Raw genomic sequence first — 18,887 nt, 5'->3', positions numbered from 1 at the left:
ACTCATACTTCTGCTCTATTGAGCATTGCTTTTCTTGTTTAAATATTGACTTTGGCTATCCTTCCCACTTTGCGCTTTATCTTTTCATCCAGTACATTTTTGTGCCTAATGCTGATTTTTTTTCTAACCTATTGAATCTTACGACATATAAAAAAAACAAGTTAAAAAATCTCTTTTATACAGTGACTTGCGACGTATTTGGGAAATAATCCGGAGCTACTCAGCTTTTGTTTTTAATAACCACAAAGGTGTCAGGTTTCTGCTTGTGCTGGTGTGCAAGGGAGTCTGGCTCAGAAAGATCAAATTTCCTTAAGAATGAGGTCTTCCTATGCTTTCAATATTTCAATAGCTTTTTTTCAGGTTGTGCTGACAAATAAAAAATCAGCAAGAAAAAATTGATTGTTGATATGAGCAGGTTCTAAGCTAAATTAATCTGTACTATGCATTTAATGGTAACTCATAGAGAATGTGTAGAACGTCCCAGGTGAGTGCTGGAGGTGTGGCAGGGTGGGACGAGGCTGATAACTTAAGGTTGTTTGAAGAAAGAAAGAAAAAAAAAAGTAGTTCACTACTTAACAGCGCTGTAACAAACTGGGCCACAGGATTCTATCGCAGGTAAAAAAAAAAAAAAATCCTTAAACTTGTTTTTGTATGTCTAGGTTGATTTATTTACTTCCTATTTATAGGTATTTGAAACAACGCGATGGATCGAGAGTACTACAAATCTCATGTAAGTACACATATTTTTTTCTTTAGTGCTTATTGTTGTTCCTGGTTTGGTTTGAATATTATATGTGAAACACTAAATTGCAATGAATAGATAACACTTTATTTTCTATTCCAACTTTGGATCTAATTGTCATAACAACATGGTTGGATATTTGTTTGTCGTGTAGACAATGTCCTGGGGTACCCTTGGAACTGTGCGACCTTTCTCCGGTTTCCAACCACAAAGAGATGTCATTCAAATCCAAAAAGCAATGGAGAAGAAAGGTATGCTGTTGCGTTGTATTCCATGTTTTAAAATTCCAACCAATGTGTTGTTTCCGCAGATGCTGCCCCTCTTGTCCGAATCCTAACAAATCGCAATAATGCTCAAAGGCAGCATATTGCCAAAATATACAAAGACACAACACAACAGGTAAAGAATCATGTAGAAATGTTTTAGTTCCAATGATACGGATGATGATCTCTCATTTGTAAATATTTGCTGAACAAACACCGTTTAAATGTCTCACTAACACACCTTTGTTTAGTGAGGGAGTTTCAGTTCAGTTTCAGTATCACCCGTGGTGTACCGCAAGGCACGAGTTTAAGTCCCATTTTATTTAATTAATGTTTAGATCTCATAATGTCTTTTACTTTTTGCTTTCTTTGATACAGAACCTAATAGCTGTCCTGAAAAAAGTTCTGTCTGGAGATCTGGAAGCTCTCATGTTGGTATTGATGATGCCTCCCTTGCAGCATGAGGCTTATCGCCTACAACAGGCCATGGCGGTGTGTTTTTGTTATTCCGCTCTTCCAAATATGTACACTTAGGACAATAAATTGTATGTTCAGGGTTTAGGCACAGACGAGGAAACACTTCTGGAGATTCTGTGTACAAGATCAGGCAAAGAGCTTCGAGACATCAGTGCTGCATATAAAGAAAGTAAGCACACAAGTCTTGCTTTGGGGATTATATCCACTAAATCAAATTTATATTTTTAAAATGAAAATTATGTTACTGCTTCATTTATTTTTCAGTGTGTAAAAAGGACCTGGAGAAGGAAGCCAAAGGAGAAACCAGTGGAGACTTTGCTAAGCTCATAGTATCTCTGATCAATGTAAGTCGATTACTTACCGTAATTTTTGGACTATAAACCGCACCAGCTAAAATTCATGAATTAGGGTTCAAAATCTTAGAAAAAAGTAGCGGCTTATAGTCCGAAATTTACGGTATTACTGTTGCACAGCTGGACTAGACTTAAAAAAGGGGCATATCATTGAATTTATATATTTTGAAATGATTTTTTGCATCCCACTCCATTAGAAAGAAGATGTCGCAGGTTTTGTTCAAAAGGACATTGAGGTAAAAACAATTGAAATGTTACCTAGCTACATAAATCTAGATTTTGCGATACTACTTTCTGGCAGTCTCTTTTGGCATCACTAAACGAGAAAAAAGCTGACGCAGCTCCTTGGATTGATATTCTCACATCGAGAGACTTAACTCACCTTAACAAAGGTGAGGTGAAAAATCGAAACATATTTTTTATTGTTTTGTGATAACTTACCATTATGTTACTGACAGTTCTGATGGGACTGGAACTGGAAAGTGGACACATGGTGATTCCAGCTCTGGAGAAAAAATTCTCCGGGGATATTCGTCTGGGTTTGACTGTTCTAGGTATTATTTGTTATGGATCCGTGTCGGCAGTATATAATAATGACAAGTTATTTGTGTCATAACAGTGGAGTGCATTCAAAACCCTGATGCGTACCTTGCCAAAAGATTAACCGGCATGAAGGTAAGCCTTTTTTTTATTGTTTTCAATTAAATTACTTCCTCATATGACTCTGTTTATTGTAGTGTCATGTGAAGAGGATTTGAGATATGCCTTCTGTTTTCTTCTAGGCACCAATCGTGCAAGGCATAATGGTGTCCCACAGTGAGGAAGATCTACTCAGTATCAGAGTGGCGTTTCTTAAAATGACGGGAACTTCTCTCTACACGACCCTGCAGGTTGGTCACCAGTATGCACAAAAAACTCACTTAGGTAACAATAAACACTACGGTAAGCCTCAGGCTTAGTCTATAATAATCTTGAAGCAAAGTGAGAGGTGATTGACTGACACAAAAAAAGGCGGGGTCTAAAATGACCAGAACTGAATATGAAATTCTCGTCCAAATTATTTGTTGAAATCACTTTTGTTTGGCATGTACGTATGAGTTAAATTCATGTTTATATTTTTGGTGGATTTTTGACAAGCATTCTATTTTCCGTCTCAACAGAAACATTTCAAAGGATATCATTTAGAAGCTCTGTTGGCCATCTGTCGATCTGAAGATTAAATATTTGGTGATACTTAAGTGATTGTGTGTGATTGCGATTGTTTTCATCATTGTGCCAGTCTAAAACAAAATTCAATCTATGTAGAGCATTTGTCAATTATTAAAAAAAAAAATACACAATGGAGCAGTGTCTGTTTTAATTTCAATTCCAGTAAAGGAAGTAAACAGTCCATTCAACTTTTAAGAAATATTTTATTTCTCAAATAGCAGTTACTCCTTGACCATTGAAATTTTTCTGATCCATTCTATTATTTATGGTTTGACAAGTGATGCTTTGATTCAATTTTATCGAGTGTAAAACTTTAAGTTTTCTATGTAATAGTTTGAGGATATTGCAATTCACAACTATGCGAAAACAAAAAGAAAACACTGCGCAAATGTTATATATTTATAAACAGGAGCATTTAAATAATTTCTAATATCATATCAAAACTCACAAACGTAATCAGAATCTAAATTGTTTAATCATCTTTGTACCACAAGTGCAATGAAATCGAGCAGACACACAAAAAAATACAATTTGACCGAGTGTGACATGTTTAAAAACAAAAGCAGCTATTATATCCAAACAATAAATCATATGATTAAATCAATTTGGCAGATTTTGCTTTTTGATTGTTCATGTGCAAACGACACTAAGAAAGAGTGAGACCCCGAGCAACTGCAGCGAACGTACTACTCCACTTCCTCGACTGTGCGTGGTTGTTTTGGTTGGCATTGTTGTGGTGGTGACAATAGGAGGCATTGTTGATGCCGTGGAGGTCATGTCAGTCGGAGATTCGTCGGTTGCCATAGAGGTCGTGTCAGGAGGAGATTCAGTGGCTGCCATAGAGGTCATGTCAGGAGAAGGTCGGGTGGTTGCCATGGAGGTCATGACAGTAGGTCGGGTGGTTGCCATGGAGGTCGTGACAGGAGGTCGGGGGGTTGCCATGGAGGTCATGACAGTAGGTCGGGTGGTTGCCATGGAGGTCGTGACAGGAGGTCGGGTGGTTGCCATGGAGGTCGTGACAGGAGGTCGGGTGGTTGCCATGGAGGTCATGACAGTAGGTCGGGTGGTTGCCATGGAGGTCGTGACAGGAGGTCGGGTGGTTGCCATGGAGGTCGTGACAGGAGGTCGGGTGGTTGCCATGGAGGTCATGACAGTAGGTCTGGTGGTTGCCATGGAGGTCATGGCAGTAGGTCTGGTGGTTGCCATGGAGGTCGTGACAGAAGATCCGGTGTTTGTCATGGAGCTTGTCATGGAGCTTGTCACAGCCGATGACATTGTAGCTGGAATGGATTTGGTTTGCGTTGGGGTATTTGTGGTAGCGTCGGGTGTGGACTGAGTCATTGTGACTTGAACCTGTTCAACAATGTTAGATAAAGAAAGAAAATGTTTTTGATGACCTGTTATTGCGGATGTTTCTTAAGCCAACACGATATGGTAAACAGAGCTTTAGAGTTTAAAAACAAAAAAAGAGAAATAATAATTTCTCACCAAAATATTGTAACATGTTTTTTAAAATAAATTATTGTTTAAATTTCTGTTATAAGCAACGTGGGACATAATGAATAAAATGTGTTGACTTTTGGGTTCTGTAAGTACCAATGAAAGCAATTATTATTCAAATCTTTTTTTAGTTTGTATTTTTATTTTAAATATAGTAGCTATATTCAAATTATTCAATAAATCTAACTTTCTAGATTTTTTTCTCATTTTTTTTGTCATAATAAAACTTCAGTAAACAATAGAGAGTTACGTTGAAGTAGATAAATGGAAAAAAAATCGTACCCTTGCCAGGAGTGCCACAATGCAAAATCCCACAATCAAATTCTTCATGATGTCAAGACGAGGTTTAGAGATGTCCCCAAAATGATCACTTCACAGGAAGGTCCAATTCTTCTTCACCGCATCCATGTGCTCACTGACGGGACCTTGTCTGTTCTTGCTTTTATAGAAGAGCGTCATCGATTTGGATAGGAGTCAATTTATGGCTCACTTTTTATGCTCTGACCTTGGTTCCAGGAAGTTGTGTGGGGTGAGAGAGAATTTTGCTGATCAAATATTGCCTTTGAATATATTTGATGGAACATTCCATGAAAAAAATTCCGTCACATTTTCGCTTTTGTTACCTGTGAAAATGATTACGATAAACATTCTACATCAATATAATTTTTTTTTGGGGTGGGGGTTGTTCCTTTTACAAATACTTTGTCCGCTTATAGTGGATAATTGACAGACTGGTTTTAATGTCCTTGTACTGCACCATAATATAAGTAAGTGATAGCCTCAAGGTCAGTTTTCAAAAAGTACTAAGGTTTGGTGGTTTGAAAATAAAAATAAAAAAATGCGTACCGAACAGAAAATCATCTTACAAAAACTGTTTCCTCCAAAAAAGTTTCCTCTTCTTGTAATCAACAGGCTCATACTAAGCAACATATGAATGTTTTACTTACACTTTTGTGTGCATTGTTCCTCCCTTTGTAGGAAGTAGCCCCTGGGCACTGTGCAAACCACACACACACACACACATTGCTCCACCGCTTCTGCTTATGTCTGAAGAAATACGAACTAGTAGTGAACAACTCTTTTGTTTGTCCTATTTGGGGAAAAAAAACAGAAGCGGTGTCAAATGTTTAAATATTACCCGATCAATATACATATGGCAGGTCTAAATGGCGCCATTTGATATAACAGTACATGCCGTGATTCAACCATTTTATTGTTGTTGGTTTTTCCCCACAATTCTTTTCCTCTTCCTTGAAACATGAGGAGGAACAAATTGGACTGTAATCCTTTGAGACATATCTATCTTCAGATTTCCTCATTGGCTGACCTATTTGTGACGGATACATATTTAAAAAAACAAAAAATCACATTCGTTAATATGTGAACTCAACAGGAGGTTCAAAACGTTCACTTCGTCGCAGCACTTTAGTTGCCAAAAGTTTTCCAAAATAAAATAAAATCTACAATATGCTAGCAAATACTTTTTTTCTTTTTTAATTTGCTAAATGGATATTTTGGATACAGTTGTTCAAGATAAAGACAGCAGAAAAATACCTTGAACTAACAAGAAGCTCAAAGGCAAACTCCCCGGAAGGCAAACAATCCAATGAGCAGACCGGAGGAGGCGGACAGGTGACGTTGTGCGTTGGTTGTCATGGCGACACCCTTGGTGGTCACAGGTTGGGTTGTTGTGGTCATACTACTAGAAACCAAGATGGCGGTGGTATTGATGGTTTGATTAAAAGGCCAGGTTGTAAGAGATTTTTCATTCGTGAATGGCGTAGCTTGTAGAATGCTCTGTGTAGTAATAAAGATCATAGAGGGAAACAAAAAAAATCTTACTATTACTTTAAATGTATTGAAATAATGTAAGCTTTTAAGATATCAACTTATTTCAAAGTGTTTTACCTGCACAAAGAAAAATTCCAGCAGAGCCAATGAAAAGAAACCCGGGACAATATACTTCATATTGCAAAACGATTTCCTCTTGGAGGGACTGTGAAAATCTTTTCTGATCCTCAACAGCTTCACTTGAAGTCTTCCTTTTGGCAGGTCAGCCATTTCATTCTCCATCTTGGCGGTATTGACAAAAATGCTGCTCCCTGAAATTCCACTTGTTATCCTTTCTGAAGTCTTTAAGATTGTGAACCTGATACCGCTTTTCGGAAGGCGGTTCTCGGTTCCCATCCGGGTCATGGACCACAAATGCAAAACTTCATTCCCACCCACCCTTGCAGGAAGCTTGCACGTGGATGCAAAAAAAATATATTACACATAATTTACCAGTTGTAATACAAGCATGTTTATTTGTTTCAAGAAAGTAAAACATCCCACTCCAATATTTTAATCCTGCTGAGTAGAAATCCCCCCAAAAATAACAAATTCCATTACAATAAATATTTTTCGCAATATGATGCCTCTACAAGGTCTTGCATTTTATACGTTGCAGATTAAAATGGCCATTATGCACAATAGCATTGGAGTGGATAATTCAAACAAAGAATTTGTCCCTGCTTTTATTGTTGTGGTCGATGTTCTGGCAGAGGTGGTCGGACTCTGAGATGGTAACGGTTTTGGGGTGGAAGCTGGCACTCGGCTGCTGGAGGTTGTTTCGGAGGATGCTGTAGGCTGCTCTGGTGTGATGGACAAATGAGGTTGCGATGCATCAATCGCGAGGTCACCAGCGAAGGAACGGCTGGGCGTGGTCGCCGTCGACTGAGAAGAAGCGTCAGTCGGGCTTGTTTCACTTGTACATGATGAACATGCGGTCCCGCTTTGCCCCTGCAAAATACACATTGGTTTAATCGCTTGATTATTTTATTAAAAGTTTCAAAACTCCATTAAAAAAAAAAAAATTCAAATTGATACCCCGTCAGCGATTGACATTTCCGATTGTTGTTCTCTCCGTGTCACTCAATTCGTGTCTGTGTGAAGGCATGAGATAAAAGGTGGCGGAATAATAATAATGAGTTGCTGTGTTCCACAGGCAAATCATTCATGGTCATATCATGCAAAGATCAAGCACCTGCTCTTCCTTCTGGCTGCTAAAGGCCGAACACATGAACCACACTTTGCATATTCCATGGCGGATAAAAACACACACGGATATGAACTCTTTGTGTTACGTTATCCTTTCTGATTTTTTAGGACATGGAATATGCTAGCTTAAATCATAAATTTGGAGGTGGAATAGAATCCTCAATACTGTTTGGGAATTGAATGATTTTTGGCTTAATAAAGTTGAGGATCATTTAGTGATGGATCAAATATCCGCATCAAAATGACAGAGACTCTCCACGCTTTGCTTTTCAGACACAGATTCTTATGGAATGACAAATATAATGTTAAATATTATTAATATAAAATGATAAAAAAATAAAATAAGTATTTATCTTGCTTTGCTAAAAAAATTTGCAAAGTGCTCTTACCTCAGTGGAGCTCGTGAACATGAAGATGAAGCATATCCAGAGGACAAACATTGTTGTTTTCTCCATTGTGGTCTCTTACTGTATATTTCATGTACTGTAAATTCTGCCCTTCCAAACGTTGGGCTGGTCTTTTTATACCACCCTGTGGTACGCCGATGCTGATAAGAGATATTTGTCAGGGGGCAGGCCACAAGAGAAATATCTTGCTCTGCCTTCACCAACATTTTCAACATGGATAGAGAAGAGATATCAAACACGTGTCGTTTTATTTGTTTACGTGACCACTGCATATTATAATTCAAGAAATGGAAGTGTTGAATTATTATTGATGATACAGATTTCAATTAGTGTTTTTTTTTTTATGATTCTAGAATTGTTTTTATTTTAATTTCATGAGAAGAGTTGAAAAACATATTTTGACTGCTGCCCAATATCACATGCTGGTATTAGTACTGTACATTTGAATAGTGATAAGATTCAAATTCCTCACAGTTTTGAAAGTGTTTACTTTTCACCAGACTCTTTCAACAAAACAGTGACCGAGGGAAACTGATATGATATGATTAACCAGATCAACTGAAGAATGAATTTAACATTTGGGAGAGAAAAAATCCAATGAATTGTTGGCATAGGTTCAGCAACGCAAAAGTATTTTGCTGTTTGAGTCTTATCTTCAAGTGTGTAGGAATGTAAAACCAAAAAAAAAAAAAATAGTGATCATAACAGCTTGCTTGTTTTCTTTCTTATGGAGAGTGGTGAGGAGCATACTTTACACACTTTATTTAATAAACAATGCACCAAAAACAGCAAAATTAGAGTGCATCAAGTTAAAAAAAATAAAATAATCACATGTTGCAGATAAAAGTGATTCTACAAATAACTGTAAGGATCACTATATTTTTAAGGTCAACAAAGGGCTGGATTTTCCCATAAAAAATAGAGTTTACTTCCTCGAACCTGCTGAAGCATGGCAGTGAGATCAACCTTTGATATCATGCAAAATATCAGCAGGCTCATGTTATTTATTAATGCAAAGAGGGAGAAAAAGCAAACTGAAAATTGATACAATAAACTTGAAATAAAGCTTGATTTTTATTATTTGTTGCCTGTGTAACAAAAGTTTGATTTTCAATTCTCATTCCCATAAAAGAAAATAGAATATAGCACATGAGACAAATGGAAAAAAAATGTTTGGGGTTCCCAGAAGTTGTCACCGACGCATTTCACTAACTGACCAGAAGACGGCGACAGCGTACACGTACAAATATTTGAAAAATAATATTTCAACATGTGTATTTCTTCCTGCTTTTGTCCACTAGGTGGGGCCAAAGGACCTGGTTCCTGCAACATGGATCAACTGATGAAGATGCTCACCAGGACCGGAGCAGAGCCGCATGCTGCGACACTTATGCTTTGTGGTTTATTCTACAAGGCAACCTGAGAAGTGGGTGACATTTACTCCTCATTGCACCTCATTTTGTGAAATATGATATCTGTGATATCAGATATCTAGTGAAACAACTAATGAGATAACTAGTGAGCATTTTGGGGCATTCTGTGATATCTGATCTCACACGGATCGCCGTGTGTCATATCTGTGATATCAGATATCTAGTGAGACAACTAGTGAGATAACTATAGTTAAGTATACTTGGCACTTTTGTCACATTGAAAGAGGTCAGCTGTTTGCATGTTCTCACCTTGTGTGCCATTAGAAGTGACAGGTGAGATGGGTTCACACGTGGCCACCTTGTGGTACAATGTGACATTGCACACCAGCAGGTTGTTTCCATTTTGCCCAGGGAGGCCAGATTCGTCACATCCTTTAACTCCCGTCAATTGGATTAAGAAGCTCTCTTGCGGGACAACAATGACTTGACATGCGCAGTAAACCAATCAGAGCAACAATCCCCCCCGTCGGCGCCCCGTTTCAACTGCACCAATTTATGACTTCCAGGTTGGGGAGAAGCCAAGAGCCATCCATTCAGTCCACAACAATCCATAGCCAATCTGATTGTGGGGCGCTCGCTCTCATCCATCTATCACTGCATTTGGAACGCATGAGCCAAGTAAGCCTGGAGTCCCTTTACCCCCCCCATAGGATCAATAGATCTCATTTTTTTCCCCCGCAGCAGAAAGACACCTCTCCCATTGTGGGAAAACTGATGAGGGAGTAGCCACTTACACAGAGTAATGCATTTGATTTGTTGCAAGTTAGCAGAAATTGCTTGGTCACCTTCACTTTGCATCAAGAAGCCAATAAGAGCCGTGTTCTTGTTTACAGCACGTTTGTAAGAGCCAACACGCAGTGGAGGGGGAGAAAATAAAATCTTGGCATCAAATGTATTTGTCGATTAAAGCGTCGCTCATGCTGTCATAAAGAAACGAAAAAGTCCCATAGCGGTATTTTGGCTGTGCGTCATTAATAAAGCAAGTCAGTGATTACAACTGCATGAAAGCATCAGAGCTTGAAGTTGCTAACAGCTCTATACTGACATTAGCTTTTAAATGATTAGCTACACTGACATTAATTGGCTTCATTTCCGATGATGCTGTGATGCAAAATTTGGATGGCCCTCGACAACTGTCATGCAACTATGGTTAGACGTTACACTATAATGCGATTAAATAAAAGTAAACAAAAGCCTTTTTTAGAGATCATATCGTTGACCCCCAGGATCTGGAATTCAAGAGCAAACCATTTGTCATCTAGTGTCATTTATTTCTGAGACCTCATAGCAGACTTGCACGTTTTGCATATTTGTAATAATGAGAAGACGAGCGACTTTTAGCATTCATGTGATGAGACTCCATACAGGCCATAAAATATTCTCCCTCTGCTGTAAAGACATTTTTGGGTGGGGAAGATTGACAAGGCTAAAACCTCAAATCCATTCATCATTGCAACTGCTTAAATAGAGCACTCAGAATTTTTTCTTTCACCTTTTTCCCTCAAGGTGAACAAGCCTTTCCCCCCCCCCCCCCCTTCCCCCTGGCGCTGGATAAAAGCGAGGGGAAAAAAATGATTTGGACGATAGCTGCCAATTTTGTTAGCATTGTTGGCGAGCACACTTGAGCAGTCACATGCGTATCATTTCTCAGCCGAGGTTGTGCGTACGTGTGGCTGCAGAGGTCAGTGGATGCTGAAAGCAGATACATTTGTTGGGGGGCGGGGGGGTTGACGTCCTGTCAAGAAGGCGAGAGGGAGCCTTACTAAGAGGCAGCGCCCTGGACAGGGAGATGGATGGTAAATGTCATGTTGAACAAAGGCAGGTTCAAGAAAAAGGGGTGGAAAAAAGTAAAACGCCTTGGGTAATGCACTTAATTGCTTCCTGTCTCAGAGTGAGATGAGAAAATGGATATAATTGTGTGTAATAAGCATGGAGAAAGGATTAATTCGAAAGCACTCTCACAAGAATGGAAGAAATTCTTTAATCTGGCCAGAAACAATAATATAAAATAATAATGATTAAGGTACTTTTGGATTTGGACTTTAATGTAATAAAAGTTGAGACTCAAAGGCATAGTTAATATTAAAAAGTTTTTTTTCTTCTGACACTTTTGACTATAATAGAGAGAAAGCTGAAAGAAAAATCACTACAAGTTTAAAAAAATATTTTGATTATTTATATTTACCGTATTTTCCGGACTATAAGGCGCACCTAAAAACCGAAAATTTTCTCAAAAGCAGACAGTGCGCCTTATAGTCCGGTGCGCCTTATATATGGACCAAATTCCTAAATTTAAACTGGCCCGAAGCATTGTGTCATGAAATCAATCATAAGTGGCCCGCTGAAGACTATGAATCATGAATCAAAAAGACTATGGATCATTATTTTGTGATTATAAAGTAACTTGTTGCGTCTGAAGTTGAAATAAAAAAGATAAAATGGAGAATGATTTGATTTGGTTGAAAAATCTGACATGATGCATTAATGGTGCGCCTTATAGTCCGGTGCGCCTTATATAAGGACAAAGTTTTAAAATGGGCCATTCATTGAAGGTGCGCCTTATAGTCCGGTGCGCCTTATAGTCCGGAAAATACGGTACATAAAAACACTACAAGTTAAAAAATATATATTTTGATTATTTATATTTACATAAATAACAAAAAATATTTTGATTATTTATATTTACATAAAAACACATTAGAAAAAAATACAGAAGTAGCAAAAGGCGTGTTTAGGGTATATGACTCTGACAAAAATGTGAAATCAATGCAACCATAAATTATAAATTTCCAGCAATTGTGCATGCCAAATTCTTCTGTACAAGAATAACATCACAAAAACGATGCACTGATGCTGAAATCAAATCTGAGGGACAAACAGTCTGGGGAAGGTTAACCACTATCTTAGCAAAAACTGCTGGACGGTAAAAGATAAAGTGGATCCAGCCCACAGAGGGTTTGAAAATATGAAAGAAGTAATCCTCCTGTAATCCTCAAAGATCCCAGCATGCAAAGAAATGCTCATCCCATGTAATGATAGTTGATCCTTACAAAGGTCTGCTTTCTATCATACCAAAGAGAGGCGACATGAGAAAAGGTGAACTAGCCATGGTCCTGATTGGTAAAATGGGACTTGCAAAACATGCCAGACGAGAGATTTGATTCTTGATAGCTTCTGAATCCATTTCATTTTTTAACCACAGATTAACCTTGATCCCTGCATAATTTGGGATTATCCACTCAGTCACAAGTGCATATGGTGTGCTTTTCGGGGAGGGGGGATGGCACTCAATTCCAACTAGCTGCATGGATGCACTGACGTTTCGTTGTAATAATGACGCAATACTCACCTGCGCTGAATAATTGATCCTCAAAGCATAACAGCGAGTTAATTAGCGCATCAGTAGCCGAAGGTCGTCCTCGCTAGGCTCCTCCTCCCTCCCCGTTCGGTTTCATTAAGACGCGGCGAGGAGCAACTGGGATCCATCAATTCTAAACATGAAGCCTCCCATGTTAATACAGTTAATTGGCAATTTGATTAAAGTTCAAAATTGAATCGAGAAGTCGGCTATTCATCCTTTTCAGTTATATCAACCCCCTACACCGCTCTCGGTGGGAAGTCTATTAATAAAAAGTCATAGGGGCTAATTTACTAACTTACTGACCCATTTAATAGCTTGCAGATGTGAATTGTCTCTTGCAGATAATTAAGAGAAAATATTTGATAGGATGAAATCTTTGAATCAACCTTGCAGTCTATTTGTGGGAGGCCCAGTTCGTCATACTCCTTCGTTATCATTTCACTTTCTTCTTAAAGTTGTGCCAAGCAAGATATAAAGTGGAAGCCTACTGGAGAGTAAGTAATAACTTGGAGCTTCCAGTTGTACTTGATGAGCGCAGGAGGCCCGACAGAAATGGTCAGGGTCAGTTTTAATTGAAAGGAAAAGCCTCCCGAGCGGCGCTGGCGTGTTTGATGCGTTGGGCTTCTTAATGGCACGCAGGTAAGACAAAGCCAGGAGAGCGAGGGGAATAAAAAGACAACGTTTTGTTCGCCGGGGCTAACCTTACGCGAGATTTGCAACGGCTAGGGCGATCGAAGCTGATGCATTTTTCATCGGGAAGGCGGAGTAGAAATGCATTCCGCGTCTGATACTTCAAATACCTTCACACTGGGAGGTGTGAATATTAACGGAGTAACTGGACGACTGTTTTCCCATGTAATTTTCTTTTTTTAAAGGACATGAGCAGCGTTAATAATGCAGCACAGACTCTAATTGTAGTCGTCTGTAAGCAGCGTGAGATTTTTAGCAAGCTTGCCTGCATGTTTTACTAATCGTAGGATGCATCCTCCACTAAATTCTATGTGTGTGTGTGTGTTTGTGTGTGCCTTCTATTCAAACAGCACCTGTTCAGTAAGTGATGAGTCAACAGCGTGACGGGAAAGCAAGATCATGTCAAACGGGATGTTTACACGATGGATGCCTTCGAGCGGCGTTACTGGACCGTATGTGGGATATATTGGGGGCTTGTTGAGGGGGGGTCTGCTAAAAACATCCACTTCATAATCATAACATGGCATGCAAAGTATTACATGGGTGGAGTATGGCGGGTAAATTTCGATGATCATTTTGAAGATCCGCAATGAAAAATGTGTTTATTACTGCAACCAGCCACCACTCTCCATTTACTTCAATTGCTTCAAGTCATCTACAATCAATTGCATATGATCTAGTAAACTTGGAATGATCTTTTAAATCTAATTAAATGTTATTCTTAATTTTTTTACTCAAATTAATGCAGTGCTTAATAGCTGTGATTGGCATATTATTTATTTATTGTTAAATTCTTGCTGCATGTAAAACAGCTTTTTATCAAACTTGTGTGACCTGAGGTTAGGGTTAGGGTTAGGGTCAACCTGTGCACAAAAATATCTTATTTCAAGTTTTTTATTTGTTTGATTCCACATCGCCGCGCAATAAAAATCTGCTTAGCTTTTGGTAGATGACGGTCAGTCTGTGAATAAAGAGCTACAACCCCTTTTTGGCTGTGTCTCCTAATTACAGGTTTGGAATTTAAAGATGTAAATAATGATAGTACGATTAATCAACTTTGCCTTTTGAGGTGGAGAGCGCCCCCGAGTCATCATTTCTCATTAGGTAATGAATAGTGATTGGTATGAAATGACTTCACCCCACTCGGCTGGCTGTCCATTAGCGTGTTAATCAACAGCATATGACTGCCATGCTGCGGCGGATTCCCCTTGAAACAAATCACCCCAGCCCAGCCCTCCTGAAAAGACAATTCCTCATTTGCATAATGAGGGCCAAAGGAGGCCAATGTTTGCTCATCATCAGAATGCATTTATGCACGGGATCGCCATGGCGATGCATGTCGCTTAATTCACACCTCTGGAATCAAAGCTAAGGTAGGAAAGGAGGATCTTGTGTTTTTTTTTTTTTTTTTTTCCAGCAAATGATGTGATCAATTGTTTCCATCAATTTTCTATACAGGTCACAAGCGAGCTGGACCAATGAGTGGGGTTCTTTCCTGACAATATTATTTGAATAAAAAAAAAATGTACAGCCACTCCTGTTCATCACAATTTCACCTCAAGTACAAAATTGGCCGTGAGACATGCAAATTGTAGATTGTTTTGACCTAACAAGGACTGTTAAACACTAATAAGTGCTCTTATCTATCTGTCACATAAGCACAAGCCAGCAAAGAGAGAAGGTGGGAGAAGGTCAAAACCAGAATGTCAGACATGTTTACCCACCGGAGACACAGATTGGCTGTTATTCATCACCAAAACAACAAAATATTCCCTTTTACAATTTTTAGCTCACTCCTGCAGTTTAATTGTGTGAAAATAAAATGAAAAGAGAGGAAAAAGTCAAAGTGACAGCAAAGGTCAATTTTAATGAATGATGATAAATTGCTAACTAGTGTTGGCTCGTGAGTGAACGATTCGTTCAAAAGAACGAATCTTTTCAGTGAATGAGAGTGAACAAATCACTTCCTAAAGTGATTCGTTCTTTTTTCAGTTCATATGACTTCAACCAGTAGGTGTCGGTAATGCCCATTGAAGCTGGTGCCACCTCGCCGTAAAACAAAACGACGAAGAAAATGTCGTAACTTCCCCTTCACGAACGAGTCATGAATTGCATTTCCCGTTCGACAACTGAATGGATCTGTGAGTGAGTGAAACCCAGTCTCAGGGCGGACACTCTAGCACTAGGCCACTGAGCTGGTAAACAATGTATAGTGGCGTAACACTTATAGTAGTTTTTAAATATGTACACCTAAATATTGTTATCCAATATATCTACTGCAATTTCATATTGGATTGCTGGTTTGAAATTTACTTTTAATATTTTTAATAAACATTTATGTCAAAACTTGTCTGGTGTTTTATTCCTTGTTTTTATATTCGGCAATTAAAACATAAAAATCAGACATTTGCTTAACTGCTTTATATGACAATGTGTGTAGGTACACCTCATGGTACACAACACGAGGTAAAAAAAAAGAATGAATAAATAAAAGGTTAATTGCACAACAAAAGCACATCTAGGTATTTTCTCGTATCTGGGATCGAACCAAGTTCTTATCGAGCAAGAGCCCGAGTCACTAACCAGTCGGCTATTTCAACCGGCAGCCTACAATTGCTTGCATTGTTTTGTACTAGCGATGTGCATTCCAGTTCTCAAGTGAACTGAATCTTTAGAATCAGTTGTGTGTGTTTAACGAGGGTAACTTGGAAAATATATTGGAACGCGGCCCCGAGGACTAGAGCTTGACACCTGTGACCTTTGACCATGATATTTCCCTAATAAAGTGGCCTGTTATGAGGTACACTTGAAAATGGCGGTGTACCTAATGGAGTGTCCGTGTGATTCCCTCGTTAAGTGCACCTGCGTGAAAAGTTTTAGCTCCTGCAGAACGTGAAAGTGGCTAAAACTTTTCACGCAGGTGCACTTAACGAGGGAATCTTGGAAAACATGTTGGAACGCGGCCCCGAGGACTAGAGCTTGACACCTGTGACCTTTGACCATGATATTTCCCTAATAAAGTGGCCTGTTATTAGGTACACTTGAAAATGGCGGTGTACCTAATGGAGTGTCCGGGTGATTCCCTCGTTAAGTGCACCTGCGGGAAAAGTTTTAGCTCCTGCAGAACGTGAAAGTGGCTAAAACTTTTCACGCAGGTGCACTTAACGAGGGTAACTTGGAAAACATATTGGAACGCGGCCCCGAGGACTAAAGCTTGACACCTGTGACCTTTGACCATGATATTTCCCTAATAAAGTGGCCTGTTATTAGGTACACTTGAAAATGGCGGTGTACCTAATGGAGTGTCCGTGTGATTCCCTCGTTAAGTGCACCTGCGTGAAAAGTTTTAGCTCCTGCAGAACGTGAAAGTGGCTAAAACTTTTCACGCAGGTGCACTTAACGAGGGTAACTTGGAAAACATATTGGAACGCGGCCCCGAGGACTAAAGCTTGACACCTGTGACCTTTGACCATGATATTTCCCTAATAAAGTGGCCTGTTATTAGGTACACTTGAAAATGGCGGTGTACCCAATGAAGTGTCCGTGTGGCATCACAGATCAACCAGCCAATCAGAAAGTGGGGGTGAGGGTGGGTGTGGCATTTTTCGCTTTCATTTAAGCTTTGACCATGATTTTTCCCTAATGAAGTGGCCTGTGATTTGGTACACTTGAAAATGGCAGTGTACCTAATGGAGTGTCCGAATGACATCACAGATCAAACAGCCAATCAGAAAGTGGGGATGAGGGCGGGTATGGCGGTTTGGCCATGATTTTTGATTATTTGATTTATACTTACAGGACTGTCTCAGAAAATGAGAATATTGTGATAAAGTTCTTTATTTTCTTTAATGCAATTAAAAAAACAAAAATGTCATACATTCTGGATTCATTACAAATCAACTGAAATATTGCAAGCCTTTTATTATTTTAATATTGCTGATTATGACTTACAGCTTAAGATAAGTCAAATATCCTATCTCAAAATATTAGAATATTTCCTCAGACCAAATAAAAAAAAGATTTATAACAGCAAAACAAAATCAAACATTTGAAAATATCCGTTGATGCACTCAGTACTTGGTTGGGAATCCTTTCGCACAGATTACTGCATCAATGCGGCGTGGCTTGGAGGCAATCAGCCTGTGGCATTGCTGAGATGTTATGGATGCCCAGGATGCTGTCCAGTGCTTCTTTTCCATAGCCCAAGTCAGACGCTTCTTCCGTTGTCTTGAGTTGAGAAGTGGCTTGACCATGGGAATATTGTAGGCCATTTCCCGGACACGTCTGTGAACAGTGGCTTTTGATACCTGGACTCCAGCTTCAGTCCACGGTCTTTGAAGCGCCCCCAAATTCTGGAAGCGACTCTTCTTCACAATGCTGTTAAGGCTGCGGTCATCTCTCTTGGTTGTGCAGCGTTTCCTGCCACAGACTTTTTGTGGATGTGCTTTGAAACTGCAATCTGTGAACAGCTTGCTCTTTGAGAAATTTCTTTTTGTGTCTTACCTTCCTGATGGAGGGTATCAATGATGGTCTTCTGGACAGCAGTCAGATCAGCAGTCTTCCCCATACTTGTGATTTCGTTTACTGAACCAAGCTGAGTGTTTTTCAAGGCTCAGGAAGCCCTTGTAGGTGTTTCGAGTTAATTAGACGATTCAAGTGATTAGTTGAATACCCTACTAGTATACTTATTCATGATATTCTAATATTTTGAGATAGGATATTGGAGTTTTTTTAAGCTGTATGCCATAATCAGCAATATTAAAATAATAAATGTATAACATTTTTGGTTTTTTAATTGCATTACAGAAAATAAAGAACTTTATCACAATATTCTAATTTTCTGTCCTGTATAGTCCCATTATTATTTAATGACAAAGAAAATAGTTGCTTTGAAAATGTCTGCTAACAATAATAATATGACAAATGTTGTTTATTTGAGAGCGGCAGGTATCTCTCTGTTGGCCAATCAGCTTGAGACAAATATCATCCAGACTGGAGCCAAATTAATGAAGCAATCAAGGCTTGGGTGCATACTTCAGGTCGGATCATAACTAAACGTGGAATATGAACGCAGCATGAACACGCTCGACAGATTCATGCGTTTTAACAAAGAAATCAGTTCAGTGGACATGGATTTATTTGAAGCTATGTTCGAGAGGCTTCCATCTCGTCTCACTAATAGCCACTTTTGGCCAATCCAACGTGTGGCTGACATGTAAATAATAATAATAATTGTATTTTGCTTTTCATCACAGGGTGACCTTTGACATACGCTCGCAATCCAAAGTTTCTACTCTCCGTTAAACACCAGACTACATCTGTTCTTAACATCTTCAAATGTTAAGAGTGCTGTTAAATAACAAAAGCGAACAAAAAACAATAAAACTACCCCAGGAAAGCTGATGAGTTTCAT

At 39.0% G+C, this 18,887-nt stretch overlaps 2 protein-coding genes across 8 annotated transcripts; one reads left to right on the top strand and one right to left on the bottom strand.

Annotated features, from left to right (window-relative positions):
• The first annotated feature begins 147 nt into the window (after positions 1–147).
• On the top strand, positions 148–14,461 carry zgc:101785 (uncharacterized protein LOC450032 homolog). Of its 5 annotated transcripts, XR_005099318.1 has the most exons (14): positions 148–615; positions 687–730; positions 897–993; positions 1,053–1,141; positions 1,384–1,497; positions 1,561–1,651; positions 1,747–1,826; positions 2,033–2,071; positions 2,137–2,227; positions 2,294–2,389; positions 2,455–2,510; positions 2,618–2,725; positions 9,292–9,416; positions 13,825–14,461. XR_005099318.1 is itself a non-coding variant. In XM_037263299.1 (13 exons), exons 2-13 carry the CDS (start codon positions 704–706, stop codon positions 3,053–3,055), a joined length of 948 nt encoding a protein of 315 aa, XP_037119194.1. In that variant the 5' UTR covers positions 148–615; positions 687–703; the 3' UTR covers positions 3,056–3,179. The 5 variants fall into 5 exon arrangements, 4 of the variants coding, with proteins under 4 accessions (XP_037119194.1, XP_037119192.1, XP_037119196.1 ...); XM_037263299.1 differs by lacking the exons at positions 9,292–9,416; positions 13,825–14,461 and adding an exon at positions 2,996–3,179; XM_037263297.1 differs by lacking the exons at positions 9,292–9,416; positions 13,825–14,461 and having other exon boundaries at positions 2,618–3,073.
• Positions 3,179–4,992, bottom strand: LOC119129912 (hepatitis A virus cellular receptor 1-like). 3 transcript variants are annotated; one of them, XR_005099319.1, is made up of 3 exons: positions 4,827–4,992; positions 3,621–4,397; positions 3,179–3,555 (listed from the first exon to the last, which is right to left on the bottom strand). XR_005099319.1 is itself a non-coding variant. In XM_037263303.1 (3 exons), exons 1-3 carry the CDS (start codon positions 4,872–4,874, stop codon positions 3,675–3,677), a joined length of 735 nt encoding a protein of 244 aa, XP_037119198.1. In that variant the 5' UTR covers positions 4,875–4,992; the 3' UTR covers positions 3,440–3,674. The 3 variants fall into 3 exon arrangements, 2 of the variants coding, with proteins under 2 accessions (XP_037119198.1, XP_037119197.1); XM_037263303.1 differs by having other exon boundaries at positions 3,440–3,805; positions 3,842–4,397; XM_037263302.1 differs by having other exon boundaries at positions 3,440–4,397.
• Positions 14,462–18,887: the final 4,426 nt, after the last annotated feature.

This window comes from Syngnathus acus, chromosome 11 (genome assembly GCF_901709675.1).
Source record: "Syngnathus acus chromosome 11, fSynAcu1.2, whole genome shotgun sequence".
Lineage (NCBI taxonomy): Eukaryota > Metazoa > Chordata > Actinopteri > Syngnathiformes > Syngnathidae > Syngnathus > Syngnathus acus.
Note: the sequence above shows the minus strand (reverse complement) of the source record. Positions and strands in the feature narration are given on the sequence as shown.

Coding starts and splice junctions, on each gene's coding strand:
- zgc:101785 (XM_037263297.1), top strand. CDS start 704: ATGGATCGAGAGTACTACAAATCTCAT. Junction 731..896: donor GAGAGTACTACAAATCTCAT/GTAAGTACACAT, acceptor TTTGTCGTGTAG/ACAATGTCCTGGGGTACCCT. Junction 994..1,052: donor AAAAGCAATGGAGAAGAAAG/GTATGCTGTTGC, acceptor TTGTTTCCGCAG/ATGCTGCCCCTCTTGTCCGA.
- LOC119129912 (XM_037263302.1), bottom strand. CDS start 4,874: ATGAAGAATTTGATTGTGGGATTTTGCATTGTGGCACTCCTGGCAAGG. Junction 4,398..4,826: donor TTGTGGCACTCCTGGCAAGG/GTACGATTTTTT, acceptor ATTGTTGAACAG/GTTCAAGTCACAATGACTCA.